The sequence below is a fragment of the Lineus longissimus genome, chromosome 11, assembly GCF_910592395.1.
Source record: "Lineus longissimus chromosome 11, tnLinLong1.2, whole genome shotgun sequence".
Classification (NCBI taxonomy): Eukaryota; Metazoa; Nemertea; class Pilidiophora; order Heteronemertea; family Lineidae; genus Lineus; species Lineus longissimus.
Window position 1 is genome coordinate 17,499,530 of NC_088318.1, and position 17,896 is coordinate 17,517,425.

At 40.5% G+C, this 17,896-nt stretch overlaps 2 protein-coding genes across 17 annotated transcripts; one reads left to right on the top strand and one right to left on the bottom strand.

Annotated features, from left to right (window-relative positions):
* Positions 1-270: 270 nt before the first annotated feature.
* Positions 271-2,315, top strand: LOC135495321 (lysine-specific demethylase 8-like). The gene is made up of 3 exons (XM_064783786.1): positions 271-360; positions 601-1,834; positions 2,248-2,315. The coding sequence occupies exons 1-3, from the start codon at positions 328-330 to the stop codon at positions 2,313-2,315; spliced, it is 1,335 nt and encodes a 444-aa protein (XP_064639856.1). The 5' UTR covers positions 271-327.
* Positions 2,316-2,721: 406 nt separating this feature from the next.
* LOC135495368 (uncharacterized) lies at positions 2,722-17,691 on the bottom strand. 16 transcript variants are annotated; one of them, XR_010448553.1, is made up of 11 exons: positions 17,130-17,691; positions 14,598-14,842; positions 14,164-14,296; positions 13,801-13,929; positions 13,402-13,449; positions 12,547-12,747; positions 11,842-11,862; positions 10,731-10,760; positions 9,510-9,679; positions 6,811-6,873; positions 2,722-6,563 (listed from the first exon to the last, which is right to left on the bottom strand). XR_010448553.1 is itself a non-coding variant. In XM_064783895.1 (10 exons), the coding sequence occupies exons 1-10, from the start codon at positions 17,212-17,214 to the stop codon at positions 6,556-6,558; spliced, it is 966 nt and encodes a 321-aa protein (XP_064639965.1). In that variant the 5' UTR covers positions 17,215-17,691; the 3' UTR covers positions 2,722-6,555. The 16 variants fall into 16 exon arrangements, 4 of the variants coding, with proteins under 4 accessions (XP_064639965.1, XP_064639967.1, XP_064639966.1 ...); XR_010448551.1 differs by lacking the exon at positions 11,842-11,862 and adding an exon at positions 11,603-11,623 and having other exon boundaries at positions 12,547-12,750; XR_010448557.1 differs by lacking the exons at positions 9,510-9,679; positions 11,842-11,862 and adding exons at positions 9,873-9,996; positions 11,603-11,623 and having other exon boundaries at positions 12,547-12,750.
* Between the last annotated feature and the right edge of the window lie 205 nt (positions 17,692-17,896).

A 17,896-nucleotide genomic window follows, 5' to 3' on the forward strand; every position in this document is an offset into this window, starting at 1 on the left:
ACCTACCGGATTAAAACGGTTATGCCAAAAAATTGCAAGATGTAACTGAAACCGACGTAATATATTTTTCAAGTGCTTGATTCATCTCATTTGTTGCGTTTTATTTCAAAGCAATTATATAGATAGTTTTACACAAAAATATCAATTCATGTCTACTATAGACCGTATATGAAATATTTGTAAGTTATGTAACTAGACAAAGAGAAACATCTATCTCGTTTCCAGGTCAGGTTTTCAATTTAATTGCCTGAAGACGAGGTAACCAAATGAAAGATTGATTATTGGTGGAAACAGTCAATCTATGGCATAATTCCTCATCAGTTCAAAATGTCATCTGGCTCAAGTGCTTCTACAATAAAGGTTGCTACCAAGAGTTATACTTTTGCTTTACAAATGTCTTTGTTTAGACGCTAAATTTCAGTAAAACTATAACAAATTAATATACGGAAAGCCAACACCAACATAATTCACAATTCGCAATATATCCCAAGTCAGTGACAACGTGTTGATGTCAGTGACGGGACTTTCTTGGTTTGGAACACATTCTAAAATACCGGACAAAACGTCATGTTTGTAATTCTATGAACTTTCTTTTTTCAGGTTTGCGACATGGCCCCATGCCAATCAGACTTCAATGTTGAGGCTCTGCGACGACTTCTTTCATCACCAAGACAGTACTTCAGCCTTGACGGTGTCGACAGATCGGTTTGCGGCGAAGCTTACTGGTTCCTACTTCAAGATGCTGTGGAAAGATTCTGTTCAAAAGATCTCTCTTATTGCATTCAGACATGCAAGTGCCTGCTTGATATCACTTGGGAGAAGCTAAACACAGGTCATTGGAAGGACGTCGCAATCACGTGGAGACTAGCATATTCCTATGTGTCACTCCTGAAGGCTTTGAGTGAAGTTTCAATGAGTTCTCTCGATGATAAGTCAGAATTGGAGTTGGCTATAAAGACCTGTGATATGGGGCTACTGATGGGAGCCCCAGTCCTTGACAATGTACTGAGCAAGATTGTTGCAGTGTTACAACCCATTCTGTGCCCCTTGCAGACTACTGGTAAAGAAGGGGACAGTGTGAATAAGGGACAGCACGATTCTGAGGCTCATGACTTGAAAAGACAAAAAGTATTTTCAATGCCAGAAATAAGTCCCTCCCACAAGGTCCCCAGAATACACTGTCCCTCTCTTGATTATTTCAAAAAGAATTTTATGGACTTGGAAAATCCAGTGATACTGGAAGGATGCATGGACTATTGGCCAGCATTGTCGGAAAGGAAATGGACTCTTGATTATATAAAGAATGTAGCAGGATATAGGACAGTCCCAATAGAAATAGGTGCAAAATACACAGAGGAAACCTGGTCACAAAAACTGCTCTCGGTTGGTGAATTCATTGATCGGTTTCTTATATCCCCACAGGAGGGCAGCAGTGTAGGCTACTTGGCCCAGCACCAACTTTTTGACCAAATTCCAGAATTGAAAAATGACATCAGTGTTCCGACCTATTGCTGCCTTGGTGATGAGGATGATGTAGACATAAATGCTTGGTTTGGTCCAAGCGGTACAGTCTCCCCCTTGCATCAAGATCCAAAACATAACTTCCTCGCACAAGTCTTAGGTGATAAATACATCAAACTCTATCCCGTCATAGACTCCAAGTTTGTTTATCCACACACCGAAGTCCTCTTGAACAATACCAGTCAGGTTGATGTTGAAAATCCTGATTTAGTTAAATTTCCCGAGTTCAGGAAAGCGCGGTTGCAAGAATGTGTTCTCAGATCTGGTGAAATGCTGTACATTCCTAAAAAGCATTGGCACTTCGTGCGGTCTTTGTCTTTGAGTTTCTCTGTAAGTTTTTGGTGGCAATAATGCAAAAAATATACTGACTATTGTGTTGTTGTTCTTCCGGCTGCTTATCTTATCCAGAGATTTTGTCACTCCTCCATCGATTCATGTAGAGTGACGAGTCAAGATTGAATGTATTAAGGTGGACGAGTCCCATCATGATGGCACTTGGTTAGGGAATGAAAGTCTGCCATCCGTATAAAAGAAGTATCGATATGCTGATGCAAGAGTACTGTGGGTTACCTCCCCCACCCCCCATACAGAGACTGGCAGGGATGAAAACCTAACAGTAACTTCCCTTGGCCCGATACGACACTTGAAGGTCCAGAACCACGCCCGTGGTGATTGGAGGGTGCTCTCGTAGACCCTGCCCTTGCCCCAGTACAGAGCCTGGTCGGGATGGGAACCGAACAGTTTCTCTCCTTGGCCTGACAAGATACCTGAAGGACCAGAACCACCTGTGGTGATTGGAGGGTGCGTATGGAAACCAAGTGGAAGTCAATGGTGCTTTTCAAATTAATTGAATAACAATGGCAATCCTAACTAAACCTGGTAGGTGCAGGCCTATGGTATGCAGAAGTTGGCACGATAATGCAGATTGCACATGTAGCCTATGCTGAATTAACCCTTGGATCGAAGTGGGAAAGGTCCATCATAACAGGCAAGGCTGCAAGATGCCGACATAGTTATCAAGATGCCTAGGCAGACCCTTGACATGTGATTCAGATTGGATTGGTTGGCATCTATTGTACAAGTGAGGAGACATACAAGTCAACCTCACCTTGCTTTGATCAGAACTGGTCGGGCACAGAATCAAATGGTGTTTTGCAAACGAAAATTTCAAACACGGAACACAGTTTTATAACAGTGGGATTCTTTTTATTTCGGAGTGAACATATAAGTACAGGCATAACTGAGGACAACAAGAATAAAGCACAGCGAGACACCCAATGGAATCCGGCAAAGCATTCAAGACTAAACCATATTTGGTCAAAATAATGTTTCTGAGCAAAGAAATGTAACATACTGTTCTTCACAGTGGAACCAAATGGTCACCCAACTGAAGCTATATTTGTATGACAACCCTCAGGAAAAATTAATCTGACAGTACCAGTATGAGTAATGGCTGAGCGCTCAGATACATGTGTCCATTGTGCACAATGAATGAATACCACTAGCCTGTTATAGGGGTTCTATATTTGCAGCTGTTGTTTCGGTGGGTTGACTTTCAGGCATAGATTACAACCAGATTACTATGAAGTAGTTATTCATGCACAAACCAATACACACATCTGAGTCATCTCAGGTCATCATATCAAACTGGCCACCACAACCTATTAGAGGTTTTCTTGTTTCAATGATGAAACACACAATTATTTGCTAGTCATCCAAGATAGAATATACTTCGAGACAAAATTTGCCAAAGCTGTTCATAAATACAATACAAGTACACATAATTACATTAAAAGCATAACATTTTTGGCAAACGAGATCAGCAGAATGAAAAAATCTAATGAATATACTCAGGCTGGGCCTAAGGCCTTGAAATAATGAATTGCTATGTTAATATGCAGTCAAGTGAAACTGTATAAGTGAACACAATCTAGTAATATTTTACAAGTCTTTCATGGTCCATCTGTAATCACCCATTCTTACGAACAGAATTTCAAATCAACACAAAAAGATGCAATGAGCTATGTAAGCAATATGCATTATATGATCTACATGTATGTATGAGAAGATGTTCAAAAACAAATTGAGCAAACACAAGACTTAATTTACAATGCCAACATAATGAGTGTATGTAGGGTACAGAGGAGTGAGCTATACGTAATAAAGAAGTACGAGCATTAAAATGTAAATGTATATTTATGTTTTAAAACCAAGTATTCTTTCAAACAAAGATAGAGTGAGTCCCTTTCGTCCCAACGAACATGAGAGATTACCAATGCAACATGATTACATACAATGAAAAGTGCATATCAACAACTTTTAGAACTACTGTAAAATCAGTTAGGAGTTGGTCAAACTTTTTGAATGACGTTTTACAGTGGTCGTAAAATTTGCTGATTTAAAGTTTAAATTAAACAATTCTTTATTTGGTACCAAACTAACGAGTGCATTGGAATGATTTTAGGCCTGAAGGTGTAGTTCTGCTGCTTAATTGTTCCAATAAACTATGATTTCTAGACAAATAGTCGTAAAGTTCATCACAAAGCTAGTCTGTCTGAGTTGGCAGACTTGGTCAGTTGTCTTCCAATCTATAATCCTAAAATAAAATGAACCTTTTATGTTGTACCAGTCTATAAAATGTTTCTTGACACCAATAGATATCTGTGGTATAAAATATGGACAATACGGGTTAGAAATTCTCAAGATGATAGTAAAATACATATTCACATTCACCTCACATAAAATATGAATGCTGTGACCTCTGTCGTGATACCCAAGGTAGCAATTTGTCCGTTGTAATGTAATTCATCATTACAGGTGAAATCAAACTGCACAGGCAAATGTACCCAACTTAAAATAGCCTATATGTCCACCCAACGCAAGCTCTGCGATAGAGGTCTCAGCATAAAAGTTATAGATATGACGATCAATATATGAGAGTGACTAGAAAAGGCAATAGAACTGTGAGATGCATGAACATGGAGCCACCTCTTTAGAGCCAAGGTCTCAAAGGGTTAATGCACATGATAAAACTTGGTTTTTCAAGAAGTCAAGCACAAGTGTGGACCATGTACTTCACTGCAATACTCTACAACAACACACCAGTGACAGTGTAAGTTCATGACACAAGTCCCTAAATTACTAAGTCAACTGCTGACAAACATGGTCCTGGCATATCAAGCATTGCACAAATATTGGAGTAAAGAGAACAATACGTTAGTTGACATAATTTTCAGCCAACACTTATACTAAGCTGACAAATAGATCCACATACTTATAATAAATGCCATTATTTTCATTTAAACCATCTCGACCAATAGCCTAATTAGGCCAGGTCGTCTTTTGGCAAACATACATGTACCAAGCAATTATGACATGACACAGCATGAAATGCTGGGAGCAAGTCCAAACAGTATATCGCATTCGCCATCTTACACCACCATCATTTCTGTGTGGAAGTACTGTAAAAACACCACTTGACCAAACAGTCCGGTAATTGGTCCCCAACCCACTTCAATTTTCTGTCGTTTTCGGCCCGGAAGAATATGAAATACCATTTTCAAAGGAAACGTTATGACAACAGAACTCATTATTAAACACCATGAACATCTTGTAGTGAAGTGGTTAAAAATCAGAACAGCAGGCAAATCAGAATAGCAGGCCACAGAGACCAACACCAATCACCAATTATAAAACAAGCATTCTTCAAGTGCCCTTTGTTGTCATGTGAAGTGGCAATGAAAAAAACCACCAGTCTGGTCCAAGCTATGTTGGCCCAATATGGCTGTATACTATACATGAATATAGTACATATGCTAATACATGGATGGATTCTAGGCATCTGTCTCACATTGAATTGACTCAAATCATGTATACATGCCATGTGGGACAAGAGGCCCAAGGGCCTGGCGCTCAGCTGGACACTGTGATGGTACAAGAATTCCAGGCACAGGGCAAACCCTACTTCAAGCTGAAATTAGAATTCCAACTAACTTCTTGTTTTATGCTTGGGGATGTGAAACTATCCTTTACCCAACACTTGATCTACCTAGAGGTTAAAATATGAATGCCTAGTGCTCAACACTAGTGTTGAGCATGAGCACTAAAACAAAAACTTCCCAAAAATACTACTTTTTTCACAGTTCTGATTATTTGCACCTTTTTTGTGATCAAAATTGGCAACAAAACTACTTTTCTATACCTGATCGATTTCATGGCTCGTTTTTCTGCTTCAAATTACATTATAAACATAATCCTTTGTTGCAGCTGTACCTTCTTCGTGATCCACTTTTACACACACCCAGTGTCAATGCCCATTGCATTGACAGTTATATTTCATGAAACATGCACACACAAAATATAATAGAGATTGCACTGCCCGTACCTTCTGAGGGACTATATTTTATCAGTTTATCACAAGCTGTGACCAAAGTCTGTGCCCATTTTATGGCTTCAGTAGTGCAATTGTTACAGTAACAATATTCATATATTGACTTAGTGCCAAAAATAATTTTTTTCCTCAAAAGTTTATAAAAAATGTTTTGACACAAAAAATATTTTCAAAGTTCTCCATCCTTCCTCTGCTCTAAAATATGAAAACCTACACGCATCTTCCCTTAAATGACATTTCCGCCACAGACACCAGCTCATGATCTTGATTGTAATCACACTGCCTCTCACTGCCCAGTCTTAAAGTGAATGAGATATCTCTCAAAAGACAGTACACTCGCACTTTAGCAAAGCTGACACAAACGTCTCTCAAATGATATCATAGTCTGTTTGCTAAACTGGAATTCCACGACAATCCAAGTGAATTGTAAGAATGTATCCAGGGAGTGGAGCAGTGAGAGGACCCTCCTGAAGAGCCACGGAAGTTCAAGTTTGTATTTTCTCCTCCAGTGATTGGTTCTAGAAAGATGAGGTGAGCTGGTCTGTCTGTGGATGGCAGGAAAACTGGGTGGTCGGAATGAATTTATCAGGAATCCAAACTTGAAGTTTCTTACGGTGGGATTTGTCTCTCAGAAGTCTGGACCCTCAATAGGCTGAAATGCAGAAATAAACATATTCAGTTCATTAGAATCGTGCAAGGATGGAATTCAACATTCTGCTCCTTGTTCTCAAACCAAGGAATGGACTTTCCCCCGAGTATTTTGCTGAGATCCTTGCATCCTTCGACCCAGAGCGATCCCTGATCTGAGGTCCAAGCACAATTGATGTCTCCCAGTATCTCCATGAAAATATCATTCAGGCATTTTGGACTTCTACCACTTCTACTGAGACTGAACTTACGAGCATATTCAGGAGCAGATGGCGCTCCGTCAGCATAGAAAGATGGAGGCTTCTTTTCGAGACCTGTTACGGGACAGAAAGATAGGTGTTAATATCACAGATGGGCAGATGGACGAACAGACAGTGTTTCACACAATAAAGAAGAAATGAAGTTCTGTGTTACATGTTCTGAAAGAAATTGATGTTATTTTATAAACGATAACTGCCTCAATGAAACAGACTGAGCAAAGAAACTCGTAATTTCTGCTAAATTTTGAAAAATATCTGATCCTGACAATGACAAACTTACCAGCCCATCATTGACAAAGCTGTTATCAAAGTGGCCACAAGTTCAAATGGGCAGAAACTGATTCAAATATTGACATGAAAATTCTTAGAGTTTCTTAGTTATTATTCACTAAGTTAAGAGATGGTTGAATGCTCTTTACTTGGAGAAAACCAATAGTGGACAGTTGAGAGGCTTTACATTTGAGTCTCCACCGAGTTTTAGAATTTCAGTAGCTTTAGATTACTGTGACGTTAGGTTAGAGATGAACGAAGAGGAGGGGAGGGGAGGGGGGTTAGAAATCCCCCAGCAGGTTTATTTTTCAGTGATCAATCATCCATAAGGAAGTTGTCTGCACCATGTTGAATACACATGTCAGTCAATAAACTTTGATGAAACCCAAATTAGGTATGTTAGGAGACTGTTGTTATCCACACTTCTAGTGGTGTGTTCACACTGGATGCGAATTGAAACCGTATTCCGTAGAGCGCTCTCCGGAATACGAATTGGTTAATCCAGTTTCAGAACGGTCGCGTCACACTGGCCCGAATACGCATTCAAATCGGTTTAAAACGCGCCACACTAATGCGTACTAACGACGCGCCATCTATTATCATTATTATTATTATTTATTAACCTCCCATATGGGAGAATAAAATTTACAAGTACAAAACATATAAGTATATAATATCACAGTATCACACAGTCATTATTAACAAGTTAAAATCGCGAAAGGTGCTTGACCATTTCCATCTCCCGGCCATGCCTATTGCCAAAGTTCGAGTCAACACCACCGTCGCTAAATGCGGAGAATCCCGGCCTCGCCCTCGAAAACGAGGCCAAAACCGGGGAAAACCCCGCCGCAACGATGTTGTTGACCAGCGTAAATTTGACCAACGAACCGGCGGCAACATACCTTGCCAGGAAATGAAAATGCAAGTCACGTGCAAGGGAGTTGATTTTTCCCTATTCTATGGCATAACAAAAACGATTTGAGTTAATGAATTTAAATACATCAGTTAACTAGTTCGGAGCACTAGTTCCCGCGGTCAAAGGTCACTTTCCATGCGCCGGGCGCATGCGTAGTGCGATCGAAAACCTTAATTCGTATCAAGCGCGTCACACTTGAAATCTCAATACGGTTTCGTTGATTCGGATTAGCTGATTCGCATTCAATTCGGTTTAAGAACCGTGTTGGTTAAAGCGGATTGAGATCGGTATGAACCGAATTGAGTGTGACGCCCCAATACGTATCAACGTTTTAATTCGAATTCAATTCGTGTTAAAACCCCAGTGTGACCACGGCATAGGAAACAGTTATTCACATGAAAATACTTAATTTACCATATTTCATATCTATAAACTGGTCGCTTCGATGACCTTTCCATCTGTGCCAGGGGAGGCCCACACAAGCTCCTGACTACTCGCCACATTTTGATTCACATCGCTACCATCAGAGGGAACTGATACAGCAACAGAATGATTGTCATCTCCACCACTAGGGGGCATGTTACCCTGTTCATTGACAGCATCAATGGTGGTAATCGCAGTTGCTAAAATGGTCTCTGCTTCTAACATTTCTTGACTACAATCGACAGAGTTCGCATAATTTTGATAATCAACGTTATCAAAAGGTGGCGAAGTAGCTGGGGTTTGTGGGTAAATTGCAGGGCAGCTTCGTGTGATACTTGATGAACACCACGAGGACTGACGGGAGTGTCTCCGAGAGTGGGGAACAGATTGCTGGGGCATGCCGGCAATCATCCCGTTACCAAACGTAGCTCCACCTGAAAGGAACGAGTCGTCAATGTTCAACTTGGTAAAATATAGTCTGCCTAATCCACAGGAGCAACAGCAGTTCCTGTTTGTGACCTAAGCAAGGCACAAGAAGGACAGGTCAAGAGGGAAACACAACTCATACAACATCTAGAGATAAGGAAAGCAAAGAATTACATCTACCTACCATCACCAGCCCCAAGGGCATGACCAAGACAGTCTTGCAAGGTGCTGAACAGTGGCTAGTATTTCTAGATTGATGTCAGCCCAAAAAAGCAAGCCTAATATCTATTTTTGATGCAACTGATTCCAATCACACTACAACACTACAACCAGAAAGCATGCAACTAAGGGGCAGTGCAACCGGGAAACATGATTATTATATCTACAACATCAATTGAGTGATTTAAAGGATGGAGGAGAACTCATTTGCCGACCTGTCTGATTTACAGGGAGGGTGTGGCACTGAGCTCCTCTTGAAGGTTCAGGGAATTAGGAGTGAATACTGTGCATCTGGAAACAAAACTAAAGGTAAGCCGTTAACCCAGGGATAGGCATGCAACAACACATCCTAGAGGTAAAATATCTACAAATAAACGTGAATGTGCACCCAGGTTAGGGGAGGAAGCCACCAGTACCTCACAACACCTACTGGTACCTGATTCAAAGGGGTTGAGGTGGGGATACCCCGAGGCCTCATGGCCCCTCTCCCGCTTCATACAGGTAACGTTTCATCGTCGTCTAGTTTCACATCCGTCAGCATTGGCTCGATGACGTGATTGTTTTCGACAGATTTTGGCTCATAAACTTTGTTATTAAAACCAACAGCTGAAAATGAGAAACTTATTATGAAATTTTCACGGACAAGGTCCGTGTGCTAACTTAACAATACAAAACACCTAAAAATGCACACCATCGTACAGCCTGCCGGAGCAATCTAACAAGAAAATCACATGTTGTACACCGTACCATAAGACAAGCACTCCATGCAACCCGTGCAGATGGAAGTTCACTCACTAACCATAAGAAACTGACAACTATTTCTGTTGTCGGTTTTTGATCGGTAGATCATAACGTTGATTCAAACTGCCTATTTTCGGAATCTGCTATCGTAACTGCTAGAATGTCTCCATTCTCCATGTCGTCTGTAAACCAAGGGATTTCGTAGAGAGATTTCAATTCAGAGTATAAGGTCAAATCACAGGATGCGAATGGCACCGAGAGAATATGCTCATCAAGAGCTTCCCAGTGCATGGTCATGTCAAAAAGTTGTCACAGAATTTGAAGGTAAGTTGGTAATCGCCATCGCCAAATCGGTCTTGCAATTGCATGTCAAGACAATAATTAAAACTAATTTAAATTTTTGGACGTTCTGTGTCCTGCACGTCATCCAAAATAGATTTCGCCACCAAACTATAAAGTGTTAAATAGACATTTCAAATATCAATTATTAATCAATTTCATTGGAATGTTTGCTGCAGGCAAAAATGAGCAATATCTATAGATCTATTGATCATGTCGGTATATTGATGTCTGACATATTGATTTTCCATAAGGTAAAATGTAATAGTACATGGCTGCAACAAATTGGACAGAAGATATCAACTGATCAGGCATGAAGTATTGCAAGTGGATGACAGTTTGTACTAAGCAACCCTTATGATATGGTTGCTGAGCTTGCTGGACACAACGATCTTGTCAAAATGTAACTGCAGAATTGGGGACTTCAGGATCAGGATCAGGGCAATACAAGCATGAGGAGCAAAAGCTCCAATTTGCTATTATGCCTAGACCTGTACTTGGATGCTAGGCCTACTGCAGCTTTCATACAACCACAACCACTCAGCACAAAATATCAACTTTCTGGAGGCAATCTTACCTTGGCCAGCTAGGGGTTGATTTGCTGCTGCTGAAATGAAAGATGCGAAAATCAGTCATTTGCGTCATGCTTTTAGTGTCGTGACAATTAGGAATTAGAAATAAACTGATGAAGAGACCGTTGACTAATTTCAAGAACATACTGGTTTGAATTTGAAGAAAAAAAGGTAAAGTAAATGTATAAATAACCTTCACGGCTTCACAATTTGTAGATGGTGAGACAATTCTATGTAAGTACAGCCTATTCCAAACAAGTGACGCAATATGAATAGAACAGAAGATTGAAACCGACACCGAGATATAACTTATAAGACAAAATAAACATTCATGGACATTTTTCGGGCAATTCCCAATCAATGGACCAAGATGCCACCTTTGAAGAGAATGATGACACAATCTATCGAGAATGAGCAAAGTGAAACTGAAGTCAAAGAAAGAACAGAAACAAGTTTTGGGGGGTGGAGGAAAAGTGGGTGACAACTCAAAATGTCATGCGAATGGGTGGAAAGGATTACATGTATATTCAAGGAAGCCATAAATCCACTAGTGGTGTTACTTGTTAAAGGGAAATTTGGGATATCACTACTCAATTTCAAAGTCAACGATGAGTGAGTTGGGACATTTTGGGTGATATAAGGCCAAATAGGATAACATGTCAGGGCTAGGTTGTTCAAAACAGTAACCACTATCATGGCATCAAGTAAGGGCTTAATGAATTCTGCAATGAGGCTAGGCCGAAAATCGATTTCGTGAACGAAACTCAACAACTCTGCCCATGTTACTCCCTGCACCAAGCTGAGTGAAAATCAAATGTGAAGTTAAATAGGTATTTTGGGACCACTTTTCCAGGACAGGGCAAAAAACCATACTTGCCACTTTTCTGGGAATTTAATTCTGAGAGATAAACCAAGAGTTAGGGAACCACTTCAAATAATTAAGCGACGGAAACAAGAACTGCTCACAATGTAGATGAATAAACTTTCACAGTCAACACTGATCACAAATAAAGCACACACAAACACTGTGCAAGTTTATTTCTTCTAAGACAGCACCTCCATTTATAAAACTCAATATTCAATGAAATACACTGCTTTCACACAAAATCTTAGTACCTGGAGGGCCACTTGGTGAAGCTTGAAAAGGTCAAATCAAGTTTTCCATGAAAATCTTCAGAGAAAGAGTTTTATCTACATGTAAGCTGGTATGGCTGGTATGGCTTTAGTTGCTACGAGAACTATCTCGTAGCAACTAAAGTTGTATTTAACTTGGTATTATCATGCTAACACCTCTTCCCCAGCATACATGCAGTTGAGGAGCTGCGCTGAGTATTATAAAGATAAATCCTACTGCTTCCGTCCTATGCCCATTCTTGACAGATCAAGTGCTATTTCAATGATGCAGGATGCTTATATTATAAACAGCCATCACACCTCTTTGATCACCAATCACTAGGCCATTATAGATAATTAATGACCTACATTAACCATATCCGTGACACTACACGTTGATAATTAGTGTGGGGATGTAGATGTTATCAGCATATCAACCATGACCTTCACCAGGACATGTCAGAACTCGGCAGTGTACTTTAAACCAGTCTAAATGATTTATATGGGAATTTGTTTTCACAACTTTCGTTTTATTCAAATAATGTCCAGCAAATATCAAAACTTCCCTCTTTGTGCCTGGCACCAAACTTGTCTCATCTTGATCCAGTACCATATCGAGGGTTAAACTGTGCAAACCATATGATCTGAGAGGCAGCGTTGCCAATTCTGTATCGAAGAAAGCGATACGAAAACAAGCCTTCTGCTCACCTTGATACCCTGCAGACGTGGTCCCAGTCGACGTCGGCCGCCCAAATCCGTCTCGTCCCTTTGATCTCCGTATGCAGCAGATGATACAGATGATAATGGCGATGATGAGAAGGATGATGATGATTATGAGGCCGATCAGCCACATCTCGAACGGGATGATGTACGTGTGCTGGACGGTCGTGCCATTTTTTCCTTTGGCGCCTACTGGAATGAAAAATTATCATCAGACATGACAAAATACCATTGATGGAGCCTGCGCCTCTTCTAATACACATGTGTCGATGGATACACATCACATAAAGTGACGTCTACAGTTAGATTGAATAGACCAGTCCAGTTAGCATGATTTACTTGTACATGTCGTACAGTTGTTGCTGTTTTCCAAGACTGTCATCCTTTTACAAACCTTTACACTGACATGACAAATCAAATGAATTCTGTGCTCATAATCACTATCACCGTGTTACGGGTAGGCCAAGAAAGGGGTCAGAGGGACTGCAGCCCTTCTAGAATGGTTTGTGATTGTGGTTATAGGAACAGATGGTACTGATTAGAGTAAGAGGGGCCAAGGAGGGTTAAGAAGAGGATTCCAGTGCATGACCAAAGGCAACACAACTGTTGAGATTATTGATAATACAGTGCAGAAGAGAAGGGTGTTGTTATGTAGTCTTAATACATGAAAAGCTGTTACTTAAAACACCAACAAAGGAAGGCTGTTACTCCAAGTGAGGATAGCTGTTACTGGTACTTCAAACCAAGGAAAGCGGTAAATCTTGAACCAAACAGAGGCTGTTATTTCAAACCAAGGAAGTGATGTGCATGCAAAGGGATTTACTGCCCAAAACTTATCTATACCTGTCGCCGTATCTGCACCAGGTGGTGGAAGAACTGGACTGACTATTGCTAAAAAATTGATATGAAATAGCCATGCAGCTGAGGAGAAATCTTAACAAGCATTAATAGCATCTGCTAGCAGGAGCTTCATGAAATACAAAGGGAAAATGTGCGGATGACGGCAAGATAGCTGTGTCTCAAAGTCAGACTGATATACCCCTGATCAATTTTGATGGCGTTACTACTGGATGTAATTTGAAATTGTTCTGTTCAGATTATAATGGGTACAAATTACAATACAACAGAGTCAAAGAGAATCACTGTACAATAACCTCACGTCAGGCATACAGACATTTTATCAAACTATTTGTTTCACAACCTTGAAAGCATTACAAGAACATGTAATGTATGTTGATGTACCTTTGCAGTAAGATGGCTGTCCTTTCAGCTCGTCACTTCCATCAAAACAACTGTCGAAGCTGTCACACGCCAGATCCTTGCTGATGCAGCGGCCATTATTGCATGTCATCTCATCACAGAAACCAGATTCTAGAAACAACAAAATGTTAACAAATCAGTTTATTAACCCATCAGGTGTCAAGCTTTTTGGACCTGTCTGACAAATGGATTACTTCACTCCAAACGTTATGGCACTTCTGGTCAAGACTACCCCAAATGTACAACCTTGAGAAATGCTGTTCGGAATGCTACAGCTTGGGGTCTTTCAAGATGCAGTTCTCTGAGAAACTTGGTTTAAGGAATTGTGCGATAGGGCCTACTCACTCTCATAAGATGTGACAAGGAACCTGAAGTGATACTTGTCCGGATCAGCATTGCCTGTGATCAGCTCAATTGTCACTGCTTCCCCAGATTCAAAAACTTCTGTGGGCGTCGTACTGTTACAATCTAACTTTTGCTGAAATCAAGAAAGATGTTTCCATTCATCAATCATATCTCATGCTCGTATGTGGGCCAACTTTATGATGATCAGATTACAAAGTGAGAAGGTAGAACTTTCGATACAGGAACAGTGTTTTCAGAGAAACCGAGCAGAACCCGGCGTCTACAGGTGATTCTAGGGAATATCAGTCTACGAATCAGGCCGATGATCTCAACTCAATACCATCAACAGAGAAACCTTCCTAGGGCATCTCATTTGAAGCAGTGGCTGTGCGCGTGGGTAGGAAGCGTAAAATATGTCTGAGTCATGAACTTACCAACAACCTAGCATTTGCCGACCGTCCAGCAAATAGCCATAACTCCACGTGACAATCTTTGATATCGACCTGCTCAAACCTAATAGCGAGCCTCTTCTTAGACAGTAACGTCCCATCAGCATTACTGAATCGTAGCTCGCATTTTGTGTCCTGTGCGACACCACTTTGGAGTTTGTTTGCACTGTAGATGACAGCGCCATCTATTTCCCGTATAGATGGGGAACAGTCAAGGCTAGGCATTGTGTCTGAAAATCATAGAATTTGAAATTGAATAAAAGATACTTTGTTTTGAAAACCAATGATTTACAGTTCACAATTCTTATTGCATACAATAACTCAAATATGATGAACTTATGAAGCACAAAACTGATCCGTTTCATGGATGCCAGCTAGTTTTTTTGCGTCAAAGCCACAAAAAAAATAATCCTTGGCCTTATTCAAATCAGCCACAAATATTGATGTTTGACCAGACACAAAAGCTGGTCAAGCCCACATACCAGGCATACAAATAAAGATCAGGCCAATTACGGCCCTCAAAGGGCCCACAGGGGTTGGCACACTTCCCTTGACAATAGTGAGGCATTCACAAGTTTTGAGTAGACAAGATTGGGTAACAATGTCAACATTGGATTAAAACAGAACCCCAGTCAGGGTCTTATGGTAGTCGAGCGTCATTTCAAAGAAAGTCCCTTGTCCTGCTGTTATTTTTTATTGGACTAGTCACGCCAGAAAGACCAGCTAGTGCCATACAGAATTAGTGTAAAAGCTGTATTGTCATGATTGTGTAGGTATGAATACCCCCATAATCATGACACAAAAGCCAGCTCAGTATGTATGTGGGCAGTCCTACTGAATGACATGTTGAACATTCAGCAATATCAACCACTTCAAAGTTGAAAATAAACCCATAAGATAACAGGATATCGCACAAGAAAGCTCCAGTCCGTACAGGCATGTCAGGTATTCAACTTTTTATTCCAACTCCAGGAAAATATCAGGGAAATACAGTGAATGACTATATGACAGGAGGTGTAATTAAGAACTTGAAACTGACTCACTCACAGTGTGTACACAGCCCGCTGTGGGTTTTTGTAGTTTGCAATAGGTCAGCTTTAAGATTGCTATCAATGTCATTTTATTAGTTTTTTACTAAGATTAAAATCAAACCACAGTCGGGACGGGACTTACATTGTACACAGAAGTTAGTTGTTAGTATTTAGCCTACAGTATAGGACAAGAAGATGAAAGATGGTTAGTGATTGGCCTCCCCTATCCACTGAGAGGGTGGCTGGTATCATCATGAAGCTATCACATGCATGAGGTCCCTGACTTGGGTGTCTTTTACCACTTTACCATTTGCTTGATCTGGTGTGGCAGGCACATAGCAAGACATAGCGATGTCAACACCTTTGGAGTGTAGATCATCCAAAAGATGTCATTTGACAGAATCCACAAGCATCTCAATTCACCCTTTAGCCATAAGTATTCCTGAAAAGTTTGTTTAACTATAAAGTGGCCACAATGTAACAAAATTTTGATTAAAATCAAACAGCAAATGAACAAGAATAGAATTGTGTAAACACAGAATTGTGGCCTCGTTGTATTGAGTAATTTGGTACATTAAAACTAAAACTAAAGAGCTTTTAAAATCTACATGACAGAATACGGAAATGAAAATTGAGATTGAGAAATATTCGTTAATTTTTCACACAGTACAGATCTGAAGAAATCAGGTGTTCTTATCATGAACAGTGAGAGCGTAACTTACAGCACGAAATGTTAGAATTGAAATTTGCATGCTCGCCACCTGTATAATGAAAATCCTAAAGCTATGAAATAATGTGGAATGATCATGTCACTGATGAGGAAAAAGCATGCAAACTTTAATTGATATCAAAATGGAAGCCATCTCAACAATAGCGCAACAAGGAGACAAATACTTTGACTTGGTTACATTTTGAATTCTGATATAATGGGTTATCACACAAACGCACCCACAGTCAGTGTCGAGGGGTGTTAATTGCTACTGAATTCAGTTGGGATGGGGTTCAAACAATCAAAGAATCGTTAATTTCCGTGGGTGACTTGGCCCTCTCTTTTTCATTGCCAATACCACATTGGGAAGCCAAAAACTGTAATATATGCAGGGTACTTGACCGAGTATATTGGAATACCCTCACTGCAGAAAAATCATGCACACATGCTCCTCGAACCCGGTCATGCATTTGGTCTTCATGAGGGCCTAAGCTAAACCCTTCCAAGACCAAGCAATATGAAATATGTTTTGCTCGTGTGTTGGGTAGGCAAAATCCCCCATAATATAATTAGCTTTTGGGTTTGATGTTTAATGGCTTTTGAATACCAAAGTCTGCACGTTTGTTTGGCACAATCAGGCCAGGCATTATCTGATCCTGGTCGCTGCCCAAATTTGAAATGGACATCATCAAATCTTTGAACGGGTTGAAGCTTAGCCTACATTCAACATTACACAATTAATATCAAATTAAGATGAAAAGGCAAAAAAGTACTTACACGACTTGATGAATTTCGCATCCACATCATTTTGGTCGAGAAGCAGCACAACAATTATCACAGATAAAAATCCTAAAGCCCCCATTGTATGTCCCTCAGTGGCTCACACAGCGCGTCGGCGACAGTGCAGTGGGACAGTCTCTACTGGTCTAAAGGAAAGCACAGCACTGCAGTCAACACACTACTACCAGACTAGGCCTACACTACAGGCTTCGCAGTATCACGCACACTGCAAGTCACTGGTGATGGGAGAAACAGCTGGTCCACTGGTCTGGCCCTGTGTACTGTAGACGTAGTGTACCTGGAGTGTGGATGTATACAACATGCACGTATACAATACAGTAAAAGGAGGGAAAATGTCAAATCTGACAGAGAAAAATCACACAATATCCTCAAAAGTGGACTCTCGTTCTTGCGATTTTATCCACGAAGCTTCATAAATGATCTATAGAACATAAGGCGTGAATGTGTGGCATTCGTTGTCCGTGGGTTTGCCTAAATCACTATGAAAACAGTGTTTATTCAGAGGTTCCACCACTCGCTCAATGTTTATTTTAGATCGCGGGTACTTCCGGTTTCAGAAACGAACGCCACGCCATCTGATGAATAATGATGGAACTGAAATCAGCACAGGTTGGGGAGCATCTTGACCACCAAGGTTTTGGGATCTCGTCCACTTTCGGAACTTCTGACCAACACTCGGCACTAAATCCTGTCAGTGTTTGGTCGCGAAGCCAAGAAAGACAGAGCCAAAATCAATAAAAACC